Raw genomic sequence first — 18539 nt, 5'->3', positions numbered from 1 at the left:
CAAACTACAGCGCGAGGGAATTGCCAAATGCCATAAACAAAAAAAAAAATTATACCCCCCCCCCTTCCCCCTGGTGGTCGTGCGGTGTAAGGAAAATGAAGATAGGAAAAAAAAAGCATAGTCTCGTGGGGTCATTTGCACTCTGTAAAACAGCGGAGTGAACGCTTTTGTTTTTGGAGAAAAAAATAATAAAGTATTGTCTCTTGGGGTCATTTGAGCTCCGTAAAACAGCGGAGTGAACGCTTTTGTTTTTGGAGAAAAAAAAAAATAAAGTATTGTCTCTTGGGGTCATTTTAGCTCCGTAAAACAGCGGAGTGAACGCTTTTGTTTTTGGAGGAAAATAAAAATAAAGTATTGTCTCTTGGGGTCATTTTAGCCCCGTAAAACAGCGGAGTGAACGCTTTTGTTTGGAGAAAAAAAAATAAAGTATTGTCTCTTGGGGTCATTTGAGCTCCATAAAACAGCGGAGTGAACGCTTTTTTTTTAAATAATACAGGGGTCGAATGCACGCGAAAGCACAGCGCGAGGGGTATGTAAATAAATAAATGAATTGATGCCCCCCCTTCCCCTCCCCCTGGTGGTCGTGCGCTGTAAGGAAATGAATAGTGGGTGAAAAAAAAAAGCATTGTCTCGTGGGGTCATTTGCACTCCGTAAAACAGCGGAGTGAACGCTTTTTTTGGAGAAAAAAAAGTATTGTCTCTTGGGGTCATTTGAGCTCCGTAAAACAGCGGAGTGAATGTTTTTTTAATAATACGGGGTCGAATGCAAGCGAAAGCACAGCGCGAGGGGTATGAAAATAAATTTTAAAAAAAATTGATTACCCCCCTCCTTCCCTCTCCACCTTCTGGTGGTCTTGGGGTGTAAGGAAAATGAAGAGAGGATGGAGAGAAAAAATTAAAAATAAAGTATTGTCTCGTGGGGTCACTTCTGCCCTGTAAAACAGCGGAGGGAATGGGTTTCATGCTGGCCACCGAGAAATGCCTCGTGGGGTCACTTATGCCCTGTAAAACAGCGGAGAGGATGGAGAGAAAAAAAAAATAAAGTATTGTCTCGTGGGGTCACTTATGCCCTGTAAAACAGCGGAGGGAATGGGTTTCGTGCTGGCCACCGAGAAATGCCTCGTGGGGTCACTTATGCCCTGTAAAACAGCGGAGGGAGTTATATTTTTTTGGAGGGGGGTCATGCAGACCCCAAAGCACATGCCAACCTAAGGGAGCGGAAGGGTTATGAAGGCTTTCTACAGGTAAAATAATGTTTTATAGATATCATTGATGGATTTAACTTTTAGATATTATAAATATCCCAGAAATTACACTGATAAATAAAATACTGGATTTATTTATTCAACAGTTATTTTTATATCCCTGCAAGAGGGTTTCGTGGAAGCGTTTCTCTATGAAGCACTGTCCTTCTCCATACTGCCCTCTGGTGGAGTAAAATATAACCACATTCTGTTCCACGCTTGTGAGCTTTTGAAATGTAATCATGTGACTAAACATAAACTTGTGTACAAACAAGTCTTAATCTACATGGTGTTGGTCTAAAGTCTAACCTCACAGTCAGTAAAATGACATAAGCAGGTTCAAGGTTTTGACCTGAAGTTTTATCTGCACTTTTGATAAAGGAGTACAGTATACTAACAACCATTTAATAGAGTTATTATCCCTGGAAACAGAAAACTAGTTTTCTGATATTTTATTAGACAATTGTGATGATGGAATACTTTTTAGTTTACACAGATTAGAAGTAAAAAAAAAAAAACAGCAAATCAATTATTTTTCATATAATTTATAATCATTTGAGTTTTTCCTGACTTTTTGGCACCTTGTTGTACCAAGAAGAAGCAAACAAACAAAAAACAATACAACCATATAATTCCAGCAAAAAAAGGGAAACAGCCTACTGGTATGTATGAAGTGCATGTAACTTAAAAAAAGAGTCTGATAAAAATGTCACAGTGAAATAATGCACAAGCTGTTCTGTAGTAAAATTCCTTTTCACGTTTAAGAAGACACATGGGTTGCTGTTGCTGATTCCATTGCTGCTGATCAAATGCTGTTTGGTATCATGAAACTTTGAAGCCCCAGCATTTGTCTTCCAAACATCACAGAGGGACAGCCCTGACAGGCTGCTGTCAATCTGAGCAGCCAGATTTGCTGCAGCCGCAAGTTTAGTGCAGACATGAGCGTATAGGGACTAAGCCTGGAGGCTACAGCCTAATCACTGGGAATGAAGCGGACAACAAGCGGGCTTAGTGTTCTGGAAACACGCCATCAGGAGCAAAATAGCTCCATTCACTGACCATATAGCTTAGCTGAAAATGGGCTCCAGCTGCAGATGAACCCCCCTCTGGCACATTTGCAGTTTGAGGATTTGGAGAAAAAGTGTTCAATTGGAGAGGCTCAAACTGACATGTTCATCATTTTGAGCTCCTTGTTTTATTTAAAAAAATTCTGTGCTATTTTTTCTTTTTCTGTCATTTCCATAAAAATATGAACTGCAATCATAAATGTTATTAATAAATGCATGTAATAACTATAATAGTTTTCTTGAATCGTCCCTAACTACAGTGCTCACCTAACTTGTAAGATTCCATGGAAAATACATCTTTATCACCTGAATCAAACATAAAAACAACACTGTCATGGCTTCCCTTCTATAAGGGTAATTGTAAAAAGATTTGTTCGAAGATTCTTTTAAAAAAAACCTTTACTATCTATATCATTATCTTCAGTTAGTTAACAGTTTCCCTCTCAGTCTGTGGTGAACCTAGTGAAGATAAAGGTGAAGACATCATCTTTTCTCAGCAATCCTCTGACGGACTCAGTCAGTTGGTTGGGGGTTTGAATCCCAGTCTTAAAAACAACTTAAAACCACTTAAAGACCATGTCCTTTAGGAACCCCACGCATTCTTTAAAAGTAAGAAACCTGATGTTGCTGTGAAGTTAATGGAAAATTAAAGTTCCTATTAAATGGCTACATGCAAACAAACAAAAGCATAAACTATGAGCTAAAGTGTGATTGTTGTAAATTAAGTATTTGAAATACTTTTTTGTTGTCATTTTACGGGAAAATAGTTTAAAGAAGCATTTAAAATTGAACAAACATGAGGAAAACTGTCATTTTGAGTTTTTTCACTTTGCTTTTATGCACACTGAACATAATACTTTGCAAAGTCTTGTCATATAAATGTGCCGTTTTTTTCTATTCGACTTTTTTTTTTACTTGACCTGTTTATGGTTAGAAATTGTATAAAATAAAAACATTCACAGCAGCAAGTGCTAAAAGTCCCACTGAGGTCATCTTTCAAACTATTTTCAAAACGTTCCCAGCACTCTTTGATTATTTTTTCCCAAAATCAAAAAAGCTGTGTTGTTTTCTAAAACATTGTTTCTGCAGAGCAGCAGGAGTTTTTAGGAAATTTGCCTCTGAGTTGTGTGTGGAACTGTTGGTGCAGCTCAAGCCCGCCCCCACTTCCCATCATCCATCTATTTACACTCTCTCCTGCTAGCTTACAGCCCCTCACAGCCCCAACCTAATATTACCAATACAACAAAAAGCATCCAATTTTGAGCCAGATTTCATCTTAGACGAGGAAAACGAAGATGTACATAGATCTAGTTCTCTACAATGCATCAGAATGGAGCGGAGCAGGGAGCTTGTGTGTTGCAATGGCAGCATTTACATCACAACTACAAACTTTTGCCAACCGCACTTTCTCATCTGTTCCTGATTCACAAAATTTTGAATAAAGAAATACTTATTAATACAATATTAAAATTCATTTTATTTATCATGAGAAAAATGCTACAGGAATATGTTAAAAATGCCAAAAAACACAATTTTGATTGGAGCGCGTCTCCTAAAACAAACACAATCACTAATCCCAACTGTTCAAGTTTTTACATTATTTTCACCATCTTTTCATTTTATTTGCCTTTTTAAAGTCAGATGACTGTTATATCTAAATGTAAGCCTGTAAAACAATTAATATGTAACATAAAACATTTTGAAATGTGACTGTACGCATTATCCATTAGACACTAGAATAAGTAAAAGATTTAAAATGGCTGAAAAATCTGCATTTCTTGCTATGTTAACTCTTCTCTTTTATCTTTAAAAACACCATTCTTCAGGCCACAGATGCTGGCTGGATACATCAATTTACTGAAGAGAACCGAGATACAGGAAGTGCAGTGGGATGACCAACAAATAAAAGCTCAACATTTCCGATTATTTTAAATAAAAGACACGTTTTTGCATAAAATTGATGCTCCCACCCCTCTAAATCCAAGTGTTTGTGTCTCTTTATCAGTGTCTTAGCAGCCAGACTTCTTACATGACAGGAAACCACAGTGTTCTTTGCGCGTCGCTCGCGCTGTTGGAGCGTCGCTTCCCTTTGCGTCTGCAGATATTGACTCCTCTCGGAGGCAGACTCAACACGCATACTCACACTGCTGACCTGAGCTGGCTGCGTGCTGCATGTGTGTGCATGCGTGCGTGCGTGCGCGCATCACAGGGAATGTGAGCGGTCCCCAGAAAGCAGCAGCAGGATGGAGGGTCTCAAGGAGAATCTGGGAACTTTGGATTGACGCCCGGGAATAACGCACGGTCGGGCCGAGCCTCATCGGGTTTCTCGTGGATTTATAGATTTGGATGTTGTCTGTTTTCACCTTTTCCTTCTAGGCATCAGGGATTTCTACTTGGCTTGCGAGCTTTATCATTTTGGCGGACAAAATGCCATTCGCCAAAAGGATTGTGGAGCCGCAGCTTCTTTGCAGACACCAAATCCCTAACGATGAAGGTCTGCTTTTCGAGGACCTGTGTGCCATCAGCAACGTGGTTCTTTCCCGGACCTTGCGACAGCTGTCCGACCTGGCTCGGCATGCCTGCTCCCTATTTCAGGAGCTGGAGAACGACATCATATGCACCAACCAGCGAGTCTGGCATCTCCAGAAAAAAATAGGCCAGATACAACAGACTGCCAGTGCCCTGGACCCCAAAAAAGAGGCAGTGCGTAAGTAGACCACAGCAAGTGTTTGGGTGTACCAGAAAGGAATGATGCTCCTGATTTACGCATGAGCCGTGAGGGGGGTTTTATCATTCACATCACATGTGCGTCTTCATGCTTCGAAGGGCGCAGACCTTCTTCTTTTTTTCCTGAGCGGACACATGCCGTGGAAGCGGCCGCGTTCGCGCCCACTCAATAATGTGTCACAGGAGAGCATCGGCACATGTAATCATGAAGCAGCAGCAGCGAGGCGCGTTTTTTTCTGCGGGCAGGATGGACTGACCGCCCATGGGTTCCACTGACCACGCTCCAGCTGTGTGTTTGCATGTGTGTGTGTGTGCGTGTGTGTGTGCGGTGTGTGCGCTCGCAGGCAGGCAGGCAGGCAGGCATCGGGAGCGGATCGGAGGGGCGTGTGTCGGAGCTGCATTGGCTCAGCATCACTGCGGGTAGCGCACACCTGAAGCACATTCAGGCAGCGCTCTTTGGTGCACAAAGGCGGCCTCTTTCATGTGTCTGTCTGGTTTCAGGGGGGGGGGGTGGATCGGGTGGTGGTGGTGTTGGGGTACTGGGGTAGAAAATATGTTTTTTGCCTTTTGGAAAAAAAATGCGCGTTTTTGCCTGAGACAGAGAGAGAGAGAGAGAGAAAAGCGAGGGCTCAGGTTTTCACAGGCTACACCCGTGCGCCAAAACCCACCCTTCCCACCAACAGCGAAACCAGCACAGCATCTGTAATGAATCCAGATGTCGACAGTACAGGATAAATAAGATCTAATCACCATCATCCATGCAGACACTCCGAGGATTGCTGCATCCTGACTGGCAGGCAGGAAGGCTGCATTGTAACCGCGCCTTCTGCACAGCAGCCACATATTATTTATGTTCTCTGCAGTCCCTTCAGCATTAAGTCTACACATCTCAGACGTTTAGGTCCTCACTGCTTCAGCTCACCAGCCTGTTTGTTGAATCAGGGAGCATTGGGGGAGGTTGGGGGGGGGGCGCTAAAGCAATTGTTGGCTCATGAACTCCTCTCTTCAGATGTAAACCCTTCACACACACAGGAGCATAATGAGGCGGCCATGTCCTAATTAGATAAAACAGTCCCTCTATTGCTCTATTTAATCTTGTTTACTTTAGATCTGGATGAATGACGCTCTGATGTTCAAGGAAACGCAGGGTCTCTTTCTGTATAATTGTGCCACAATTTAGTCAAGTCCTTCTCCACTGTGACACATGAATGTCTGTCTGCAGCCACAGCTGACAGGGAACACCCTCCATGCCAGCCAAAGCTCTGGAGACTGCAAGCAAAAACTCCAACCTGCCCGTCCGTCTGCTGCACTTGTTGATCTGAGAAAAGCTATCGATTTGTCAGAAAGATTGTGTCTGCATCAGTAGCAGAAGAGAGATCAGCTATCTCTTAGCAACTGCATTCAGGATTGTGAGGGGTTGTGTGAATCTGCAGGACAACAGAGCCTGTGTGAGTGCATTAAATCCATTCAACAGGTCTAAAGTGTTTTTTAAACAAAAGAATATGATTTGAAATAACATAGCTTCTCGCATATGACACCATCTTTTTTGTTTTTCGTGAATTCTTTGATTTCAGGTGATACACTTATTGAATTCAGAAATCAAAGGGGGAATCGATTTCCGTCTTGTAAACACATGGCAGAAACCCAGAGTGCTACAATACTTGTGTTTGCACACATGCAGAGAAGTAGGGTCCCCAAAGTTCTCAGCTGTCTTTGGAGAGTATCAGGATTCACGGCAGTCAATGTGCTGCCATGTCGGTCTGATGGGCAAAGCAGGAAGAAGTGTTCAGGTGGTGCCGGGACGGACCGTGTCTGCCAGGGAAGCCATATTTTGTGTGGGACTTTTGTCAAAACAGTCTGTCATCTTCGCCTTTTTGGCTTGTTTGGTTGTTTGATTATAATTTTTGGTCAGGGATGCTTCATTCTACAAAAAGCCTGAAGGACACAAGTGAGTATTTTTGCCACTATGGGCTGTAGGATGGCTTAACAGACAGGAGACCTACAACTCGGTAGCTCAGAATAATGCAGATAAAATCTGCTGCAGCTCGGATGGTATGCAGCTTCAAATCACCATTAGCAACATAGTGAGGCTTAATAAAAGTGCACTAAGAAGATGCGTGAACATGTTTCGTTAGGATTTTTAGGAGATGACGATGACTTTTAAAACTTTTTGACACCAAAGGTTAGTGTTTTGAAGCAGAAGTTTTATTCTAACAAGTTTTATTCTGAGTGTGGCTGATACCATCTGTAGACTATTTTGTGAATTAAATTATTTGAGTTTGAATTTAGGTGCTCATTGACTTGTTTTTATGTGACTTGTGGCAAAAACAATACTAAACTGTTTTGCAACAGATAGATGATGTTTCAGAGTATGAATATTCAAGAGAAATTAATGAAATCATTCTCATTTGATCTTTTCTCCCTTTTTTTACCCCCCAAAGTACAAAAATCAACATCAGCAATTTCATCAGGAGTTGTCTCGCCAACAAGTCTCTCCCTCCTTTGGTTTCACAGTTGACTGATGACAGAGCACAGGCTTCCTCATGCAAACACATGAAACAGAGGAACAGAATAAGCCCAAAATGTTTCCCTGCTTATATGTCAACCCTGATTTCTCAGCTTCTCCACATTAGAAGGAGCTTCACATTTCTTTTTAGTAACCTGAAGAGCTCTTTTGTGGGGTGATGATCAAAGAGGTTGATTATTTCCAGTTGCACACATGCACACAGACCACATTCAGAGCAACAGTGACTCTGAAATACAGACCTTTATGCTCAAAAGGAAAGATTTAGCTGTCACGTCTAAGGTTTGTGACACACTGTTAAAAAAAAAGAAAGATTGGTTGAGGCAGAATGCAGCCTCCTAAAAACGGTGTGTTGTTTTTTGATCAACATTTTGTCAATGAATTCACAGAAAAGGCATGCACAAAAGCTTTATCACGGTTGATCGCAGGGGGACGTTTTTGTGATTATTAGCTTTGGTTACAGCTGATCCTATAGCCACTCACAGCTAAAAATACTAGTGTCAAATCTGCTTTCAGTCATGGCTCCAGCAGCTCCTCAACACAAAGACACGCATAGTAACAACAAACCTGGTTAGTTCCAGCCAAAGGCCTCATTCAAATTTATTTCACATTAATGCTTGGCTTTTCTTTTTACATGAAATGAGATGGCAAACCAAGTAAATGCAAAAAGACTGCTAAATTGACTTATTTTTAAAAAATTCAATTGCAGCAAAAAATGTTTATGACCCTGAAGATTCCCTATAATGAAAATGGTGTGTTTGACATGTTGTTGTGGCATTTTTCTGATGATGGAGTATATATATATATATATATATATAAAGAAGTGTAAAATTGCATTTCTGAGTATTTTATTATTTAAACCGTGGTAGTTCAGATGGAAAAATGACTTTGGAAAAAGAATTTATTTGTTTTGTAGAAAAGACAAGCATAGATTTATTATTATTTTTAATTTACCAAGTTTAAAACAAAAGTCTTTGAAATATTTAACTATATGTGGAGGGTCAACATTTGTTCCCCTTTAAAGTGACAGTAGTGCATTTGATACTCTGCATGTTTGATGCTTTCAGATGTTTACTAAAATGATCAGGCAGCAGTGGGGCACAGATATCTGGCATCTCAAAACGCATTTTTCTGCATCAAACAGGCCAGGTTATAACCACTATGCATAAGATTTACCTAGGTTGGAATAGTGCTTTTACTAAATGACACAACATATTTATGATATAAAATCAAAATTTACCCAAAATCTTTCCACATCAGACTCTGAGCACATGAATGCGGTGTCAAAAGAGAATTTTAAGAGTAAAATATGATTCATTAGGAAGTGGCTGTGATAGCCCTTATCTCTTCCTGGTAATCCAAATGAATTTGACTTTGAATGTTAATTTGTGTCAGTATGGCTCTTGGCAGCAGGGGACTGCTGTGTCTCTCAAGTCTGCATAGTAACAGAAGAGAAGGAGGCCGACTTTGACCTTTCAGCTGAGTCAGTCTTCCTCTGTGGTCATCCATTTTTACAAACTGCTGTCTGGATCACAACCAGCATCCCTTCAGGAGCACACACAAACCAATGCTGTTCAGGGAGCTTTTGGGTAAATTAGTAGAGGAAAGGACAGAGAGGGGGGGGGGGGGGGTGCAGGAAGAAAATATGATGCCCAAAGGTCTATTTCTCACAACAAAATAACCTTTTTTCAAACATATTCATTTTGCATTAGATCACAGCTCTACTCTGAGAGCGGGTTTTTGCACTGGCACAGTCGCATTAGCAGGGACGGGCTTGACGTTGCAGCTCACACAAAGTCTTTACTTAGAGAATCAATTCAGATCTTTTCCTAATCCAAAAACGTGATAATTAAAGCTCTGTATGCTCTTTGGTGCATATTTCTTAATCATGCCAGTTTCTGCATATTCTTCTTTACCCCCCATCTTTTCTTTCTATTTCACCACGTCCATTCTGGTCCTCCTCTTTCTCTGCTTTCTCCTCTCTGTGTAAACCTCTTTCCTCACTGTCCTACTTTCCCCATCATCAGCAGCATGGAGAGACTTCTGCTTCTTGACAGCATATTTAATGTTTAATGCACTTTGATTTCCATCCAGACACAAGCTAGAGAGGAGAGAAGAGAGAAGGAGAGGAGATTTTGATCACTGAATGAAAGCGACGGATGAAATTAAAGGGTCGGGATAATAATTTGAAATGACAGTGAAAAATAAAATGATGACGAATGCTCAATAAGATTATTGGGAACGGCAAAAGAAACTACCTTTCTCCTATAAGCAGCCTTTGAAGCTTACAGCACATCAGCAGACAACATTGAACAGTGACGTCTGACTAGTTTCATAACACTTGTGAAAAATGGTTTGAACAATAAACACATACCAGTCTCAAATAGTCTCACGCTAACTTTTTGAATTGAAACCATTTTCTCATAATGCACGTCCAACCACTTTTCCTTAAAACCTTGAACGCTCTGACCACATCTGTCTTCTTTCCTACACGACAGTTTTCTAAACCAAACAATCTTTTGTTGCAACTAAAACTTTTGAAAGTTTTACTCTTGTTAATGATCTACTGAGGTAGCTGCCAGTGAAGGTTAATTCTTGTTTTTTCCTGTGTTGTTACACAGCTGTGGTTGACCTTAAAACAAGTCAAGTTTATTAAAGTATTAAAAGAAGCTCGTGCTTCTGCAGTTTTTATTTCTAAATGTGTGCTGCGTTCGACCTGTGTTTCCAGTGTCAAATGATGGCATCCGCGACAGGAATTCACTGATACTCAAAAATGTGTAAAGCAGGGGTTTGGCAAACCTGTCAAATCATGGGCCACAAAGGGTTCTAAAATTTGATAGAAGGGCTGGACCAGGAGCAGATGCTTGGACTGTTTTGGTAATTCACCATATTAGAGAAAGAAATAACATGGAATCTGGACAAAACATTTTATTTTAAAATTAATATATATTTTAAAACATAACATTTTTCAGATTTTGTTTCAAAACTGGAGATTTTGTTCTCGTCTTAGATCCAATTGCACCATTGACTTGATGTACCTCATGTAAAATACAAACTTAGAGACATGCTGTGTTCTTGTGGTGTTTGAATGAAAAACAAAGAATCTTCCAACACCACAAGGATTCTAGAGAAGGGGTCCCCAAACTTTTTCTTGTGAGGGCCACGATAACCTTTTTCTTCTCTGACCATGTGTCTAATTTTAAACTTATTTTGTCTTTCTTTTATTGTGAAGTACTTTGGTACACTGAAGGAGGTATAAAGTGCTATATGAATAAAGTTTAATTCATTCATTCATTCATTCATTCATTCATTCATTCATTCATTCATTCATTCATTCATTCATGGCCCTTTTAATAAAATAAACAACTCTATTTATGAATAAAAAATAACTCTCTCTGTGATCATCAAAGAAAAAAAGTCAGAAAAGTGATACTAATACATCTCAAAAATATAACCAATAATTAGTCGATCCTCTCCCATCATAGTCCCTTTGAGACTTTTGAGGGCTGCAGCTCCTCACACAGTTTGTGCTAAACTTTATGAATAAAACTGAGCCACTGCGTTGTGTCCTGGACGTCTGTTTCCCATCCAGTGATGAAAATGAAAAAAAGTCAGATTCTTATGTCTTCTGCTGCAGCTGGGCATATATTTGCATAAACCTTTTACCAGTACACTGTTCCCTCGTTTATTACAGGTGTTACGTTCTTGAAAAATAACCTCTGATCGATGAAATCCGCAGAGTAGGTTAGGTAAGTTCAAACCTTCATAGACAAATAAGTTCAGTATGACAGAATGAAAACAAAGATTTTCTTGTTATGGAAGATTTATGTAGATTTGGTGAGATGTATGCATTTTGTGCAGGAAACACAGGAGGAGCTTGATTGACAAGTTCAACGGCCAATCAGAATGCAGAACATGCAGAGCCAGTGCACTGTGAAAAAAATAAAGCATGCAAGTTCCACTGAAAAAATCACCAAAACAGCAAGAACGTAAAAGGTGAAGTGCAATATACTGTAGCCAAAATCTGACTTGCTAGCGTAACAAGACCCCTAGTGGTGATACAGTAAACTGCACCTTACAGCAGTTATTCTGAATTTCAAACAAGCTTCAATCTAGAAGTCAGAGTGGCCACCATTGCTACACTGACTCCAAAGAAAATCTCCAACCAACCTGTCTATCAATTTTTCATCTTTTGGAGGATCTTTATTTTTTTATTTTTTTGACATTTCAACTATTTACTAAGTATTAGAGAAAAAGATGATTCTGGGCAGTCAGCCTTTGCCTCTGAAAACTAGTGTTCTTTTGCGCTCTGAGTAAGCTGCTTTATCGAACACAAAGGTCCTCCCATTAAACCTTTAATATATGCACAGAAGTAGAAATGGCTCATCCTACGGTGAGAATCAGCCTGCTCAATTAATGTGATTAAATAGTTGCCTAAAAGATTTGAATTCTGTATAAATGAGAAAATTCCTCTTCCGACACTTCTATATTTAGAAAGCACCATGCAGGAATAAAAGTTGACATGCCAAAGAAAGATTTCAAAAAGGTTATCTCCATCCACTCGTCTTTGTGTAGAGACAACTATGATGTTGTTTTAAAATCCGAAAAACGTATACGTTTCCTACCTGTAGTACTATTTGTTTACTTGTCTGTTCGGCTTTACTCACAGAATCTCAGGAGATGTCACACGAGGAACAACAAAACAAGTTCTCTTTAAATAAGCACAGTTGTGTTTTACAGAGTAAGCAAGATGCTCAGCATATGTCCACTTATGCTGTCACAGAGTGATGTTGGGGAAGGCATGTGAAAAAAGAAAGGGGGGAAATGATGTGACAGCTCTGCGTGTTGTTGTTAGCAGTCACACAAGACAGGCCAGCTGCAGCTCTGCTTGGCACGCAAGAAACACACATGCGTGGTACTCAGCTCCTCCGAGTCTTCGTGTCACTGAGAGTCAAATCATAACTGCATATTGTTTGTTCTCATGCCCCAATTACCTCTTTACTAATTTTGGCTCAGGTGATTCCACTGCCTGATATAAAAAGGTAAACATACACCATTTACACCACCCATACCACAGATGTGGATGATAGCAGTGGATCCGTTTCTACAACGGCAATAACATCCATCAAAATTCATCAAATGGCACTTAACCCTTTCTACTGGTCTCAAACATTTTTAGGATTTTTCTGCTTATTTATGATGGACAAACTCAAAAAGATAAATAATGCACATACAGTGCATTATTTGTACAGAGTACAGAGAAACAGTTTTAAGTAAAAATCTTCCTTTAAATAATATTTTCACTCTGGTAAATTTCAATATCAATTGAAGAATGCTTTTAGGAAATAAACATGTAAATTGCCTTGTATTTGGTACTTCTGGTTTATTTTTTTAGACACCTTTTCTTTTAGACAAACTTGATATAAAATGTTTTTGAATAGTGTTTTTACAGTCAAGTGTTTGAACCAACTATAAAAGTAAAATATTGCATTAAATATACAATTAAAAAATCCAATAAGGCCAGGTTGTTTTTTATATTAGTTAATATTGTGTCACCTCTTAAAATTCTGTGACATGCCAATGTTGAAAAAGTTGTTTTAGTTTAGTTTAGTTTTTATCCTATCTAGCCATTTTGGTTTAGCAGTTAATCTAGTTTATTTATTCCAATATGGCGTTTAAAAGTTCTAACAGAAAGTTTTATTTATTTATTCATTTACAAAATGGCAAAGGCACTATGTAGTGCACTAGGTAGTGAGTAGAGAAGGATGTTGGACACAGCATGAGAGGGCATTAGAGTTAACTTTTAGCCATTAGTGTGCGTGTTGAGATTTTTGCAAAACTATTTGGGCATTTTTAAATGGTGCGTACAAACACCAACTCATAGGGCCCTCGTGGGCCCCATCACAGGAAGTGATGGGGAAAAGTTCACGATATGAAAAGTGCTATTCAAAACAGGATGATTCTGTGCGTCATATGTCTATTTTTAAACAGTAAAGAGATTTGGTGCTGCAATTAACCATTTCAAGAGCCACACAAAAGTCCAATGATTTTCTGTCAACAAAAAAAAGAAAAGCCATGACAGCATTTACTCAAAGGTTTATGTTGATCTTCTGAAATGTTGCTGTTTATTTTAAAGTAACCTGAAATAAAAGAACTGCAAGTGAAGACAGCTTCCTGTGAACAGAAAAGACGCCGTTTTCATCTCAACACTTTAATTTCTCTCATGCTAGGTTCACACCGGGCATGTGTTGCGTGTTCCATAACATGCTCAAACCAGGTTCTTGAATGCACTTTTGGCATATGGTGTTCTCACTGGACAGTCACCTCAACTATTGGTTTGCCCTCCATGATCAGATCATTTACAAATGGTTGGTACTTCTACGAATTAAGGGACTTTACCAATTACAACTACCAAATCCCACTCCCCAATTGGTCAAAGTCCAACTGATTTAACTTTTAACTTGTGTTTAATGGCCACTTTGCAGATAGAGCCTAAACAGCCTTTAAAAACTTGAGTGGCAACACAGGAGTGCAAGCACTTGAACATGGAAGCCCAAAACACATTTATGTGCGTTTACATCGACTTTTCATTAGAAGTAGCCGCATAAACGTGCATTGCCTCAGCCAGTTAGAATGTAGAATAAAACAGTTTAAACTAATGTGAAAAGAGTTCTTCAATGAATTGATAGACTCATATAGTAGCTATTGGCTCTTCATGGCTATTATAGTTGAGACAGGGCTGCGCAGTGGTGCAGCGGTTAGCACTCTTGGCTTAATAGAGTTTGCATGCTCCCCACTTGTATTTTATCTGGGCACTCCGGCTTCCCCACACTGTCCAAAAACATGCTTCATGGCTTGATTGATCACTGTACTTTGTCCCTTGGTGTGATTGTGTGTATGGGTGTGTGATAGTGTTGTTCTGCAACAGGATGGTGACCTGTTCAGGGTGTACCCTGCCTTCGCCCAACAATAGCCAGGTTAGGCTTTGGTTAACCCTGTGACCCCTAAAGGGATAAAACAGGTTGAGCTTAAAAAAAATAACAGAAAACAGACTCATTAAAGTTCCACACCAATCATGTTTGATATATTGTTAAAGCATACCCAGTGGTATTTTAATAATGAGTATGCCACTTTTAGCCAAAATAAAAAAATCTGTGTCGTTAGTTTCTGCAGAGCGGAAGTGGTTCATCAGAAATTCACCATTGAGTTGTCGGTGGGAGTGCAGGCGCAGAGTAAGCCTCCACGATTCATCCATTTAAACGCTCTTCCGCTATCTTACAGCCCCTCACAACCAACAATAGTGGTGGAACAAAAACGGTGAGGAATATTGGAGCTATCCAGCCGTACAGTTTTGATCCAGATTCCAGTTCAGACGAAGAAAACAAAGAAGTACATGGATCTATGGAGCAGAGCTGTGAGACTTTGACCCACCTGTCGCAGTTTCTACGTCACAACTGAGAGCTTTTTTAAACTGCATTTTTTTATCTGTTCCTGATTCACCACTATTTTAATAAAAGACACTCAGAAATGCAAATTAAAACTTCTTTTCTACATCCTCCAAAAAGTGTTACAAGAACATGTTACAAAAAAATTCCATTGGAGTGGATCTTTAAAAAAGATATTTGGCAGAATACAGTGATGGGGTAAGATTGATGCCACGATAAAATGACGTCTAGATCAGGGGTGCTCATTTTGTCAATCGCGATCGACCGGTCGATCTTCAAGGACATGTGGGTAGATCACAGGCCAGTAGAAATAAATAAACCAAAAACTTCAAAAAAAATCCATCAGCAAATCAAAATCCTGACCGAGAAGTACGTGATTTGTTTGACATGCAGAACGGCCAATCGGACATCCTCTGATACAAGCGTCACTGCACATGCGTATTTGAATAACTGTTAGAACTAAGCGCAAATTCTGTCCGTCATCAGAAAGTCGCTACTTGCCCCACGGCATGCCAAGTCCCTGGAAGAAGACCACTCCAGCCCACTGGAGTGTTAATCGAGGCCTGGATTGCCCTGCATGCCTCCGCAGTTACCACCCGATGGATCCAAGCTCCTAGCTCACCAAGGCAGCAGCGTTTTCCTATCTATCTATCTATCTATCTATCTATCTATCTATCTATCTATCTATCTATCTATCTATCTATCTATCTATCTATCTATCTATCTATCTATCTATCTCTCTCTCTCTCTCTCTCTCTCTCTCTCTCTCTCTCTCTCTCTCTCTCTCTCTCTCTCTCTCTCTCTCTCTCTCTCTCTCTCTCTCTCTCTCTCTATCTATCTATCTATCTATCTATCTATCTATCTATCTATCTATCTATCTCTCTCTCTATCTATCTATCTATCTATCTATATATAGATATATCTATATATAGATATAGATATCTGTCTCTCTCTCTCTCTCTCTCTCTCTATATATATATATATATATAGGTAGATCTTTAAGACATTGTTGTCTTAAAAGTCGCTCAAATGCCAAAAAAGTGTGAACAGCCCTGGTCTAGATTAGAATTTCAAGGATAATATTAGTTTTTCATATTTGCATTTTCTACACTGTTCCAATGTAGTCGGATTTGAGAATATTGTAGTATTCTGTTTTGCAGTGGACATTATAATCTAGGGATTTAGGTGCAAAGCATCAAGGATGGTTTTTAGAGAAAGAGCTTCTGGATGGACTCAACTACAAAAGATAAAAACAGCTGGGGTTGGGAAAAGCTTAGGTGAGGCTATCCGGTGCTTGTTTCAAGGACTTAGCTGTTCTTAAGAAGTTCCTTAGAAACAGATTGTCTTTGTAAGAACCTTACTACTCCTTAAAGACCAGTCCAACTAATTGGACTACCAGAAAACACAGTCTTAAAACGTCAACCAGACCGGCACACTGCGCAAACGTTTGAAGGAAGGAGACATAAAACAAAGAGGAATAACTCTGCAGTATGGGACATTTTCTGCTTGAAATTTGATTCTGTTCAAACAAGAACAAAATCTGTGTTTAGGAAAGTGTTTTCTTGAATTCTAATACAGATACTGTGTACTGGGATTAGATAAATTAATCCAATTTCACAGCAGGCATTTGAGAGGTGAGGACAGTCGAAACAGGGTTATCCTAATTAGCCATATATGTGTCACGATTGATCGTATCAGAGACCCTACCAAACCCTAAACATGTCTTCCATATCACACATAAACACTTTAGCATGTATTTGAAATTCCCCTTAAAAGTAAAGCCCATACTGCTCCTGTTAACGTGCAAGAGATGCCACAGGACTCAAAGAATTCTTGAATGTGTAGGGTTTGCAGACATGCTTTGCATCTTACTTCATGAGTGTGGTAATGTACCTCTGGATGACAGACCAGAGATGCGTGAGCTCAACGCTGCAGGCAAGCACAGCTGTTACCGAAGAGGAGTATTTTAGAGGAGAGATGGAGGGAAAAGAGGAGGGCAGGATTTACAGGGAAAAGAAGCTTCTAGTTCAGCTTTTACTGAGTTGTATTCCATCTGCATCAATGGCAGCTCGCCATGAGGTTTTATTTTAAAAAACAGTTTGCATTAAGCGCAAAGAGCAGCCAGTACTTGTTTGCAAGTACTTGATGCATTAAACCGAAAACTGTGACAGAAGTACATCTGAATCTGGTCCTTTCCCAGTTTTACCATTTTTCAAATATGCAAGACATACTATACTGCAGTGACGTGCAGTCAGGAGAGGCAGGTGAGGCTATGCCTCACCTGTCATTATGGGAAGAAAAGAGAAAAAATAAATTCAATTATTATCTTTAATCAGTAATTTGTGCTTTGCAGTCATTTTCCATTTAAATGTACCATTTTTGGGTGTTTTTTCTTTTCAAAATCGCAGAATTTCCGCATTTGCCGTTCAGATACTAAGTGATGTGCGATGAGGCACCAGCCCGCTGAACCTCACCTTGGATTGTGCAATACCTATGCAGTCAGACGGTACTGCTGTCTCTCTGTACGTCGGTTCAATCACTTGTACTATATGAGCTGAGTTTACATAATTTAGCAGATGTATATGATGTACAATGCTTGTTTTTATAAATAACTGTATGTGAGGGACGTGTTTCTTGTGCTGAGCGCTAAACGCCGGCGAAAAAGCCGCTGGGTGAGGCCAGCAGTTCTTGTGCCTCATGTTAGGGGGCGCCGGTGAGCCCTGAGATTATGACTCTAAAAAATACTAGAAGAAGTGATAGCTAATAACGATAATAACGTTTGTGTTTTTTTCTATGCTGCAGTTTGTTTATGAAAAAAAACATGTTGATATGATATTTTGAACAAAACACGTTAGCTGATGTCAATCAAATGGTGAATAAGTTACTCAGTATGGTTCATATTTTTGTAAATCTGCCATTAACCTCACCGCACGTCACTGCTACACTGCGCTCTCAGTCATTTAGCAAACTCAAAATCGACTAAAGATTTAAAGAAAGCTTTTTTAATGTCACGTCATTGTGTTTGTAAAACACGTGTTGTGCTGTTTTTAGGGAAAAGCCTTGCAGAATTTGGTAAATGTTTAAATTCCGCTCCAAACACAGTAGGGTACAGCATTTGTTGCTTAACGTAAAGCTTTTGAAACATAAATATTTAGATGCTCTAGCTAAAAACACAGATGTAAAACCTTTAAGGACCCAAAAAAATGCAAAAGGGTTTCACTTACATTTCAGTTTGTCCAGAAAAAAACCCAAATAATTCATGTCTTTAGTCACAAAATGTTATTTTGGCCCGCAGTTGTCACTGACTGCAAGAACCATATTGTTTTCGCAGTTGGAACGTTTTAGGTGCCTTTCAGCGGCAATTTGACCCCCGCCACATACTCGAAAAGTCACCGAACTGTGCACACACCTGGGATACATTGAAAATGAATTTTCCACAAAGTGAACGTCCCCCCCCCGAAGACGATGACATCACAGCGAGCTAACACTTAAAAAAATATGAATGGGCTTAAAATCATGTATAATAATAATA

General features: G+C 39.6%; 1 protein-coding gene across 7 annotated transcripts in view; it reads left to right on the top strand.

The window, feature by feature from the left end:
• The first annotated feature begins 4433 nt into the window (after positions 1-4433).
• The window catches only part of nhsb (Nance-Horan syndrome b (congenital cataracts and dental anomalies)), a 54764-nt gene continuing 40658 nt past the window's right edge, over positions 4434-18539 (top strand). For 4 of the 7 annotated variants that reach the window (XM_023953340.2, XM_078944297.1, XM_023953341.2 and 1 more), the window contains exon 1: positions 4466-5018. In XM_023953340.2, coding sequence (XP_023809108.1) covers positions 4739-5018 — 280 coding nt within the window. In that variant the 5' untranslated portion in view covers positions 4466-4738. Of the gene's footprint in view, positions 5019-18539 lie in introns of all 7 variants that reach the window. The other 3 variants (XM_078944298.1, XM_078944296.1, XM_023953342.2) reach the window with 2 other exon arrangements.

This window comes from Oryzias latipes, chromosome 3 (genome assembly GCF_053564925.1).
Source record: "Oryzias latipes strain Hd-rR chromosome 3, Olatipes_Hd-rR_3.1".
Classification (NCBI taxonomy): domain Eukaryota; kingdom Metazoa; phylum Chordata; class Actinopteri; order Beloniformes; family Adrianichthyidae; genus Oryzias; species Oryzias latipes.
This window is presented reverse-complemented; position numbering and strand designations above follow the sequence as displayed.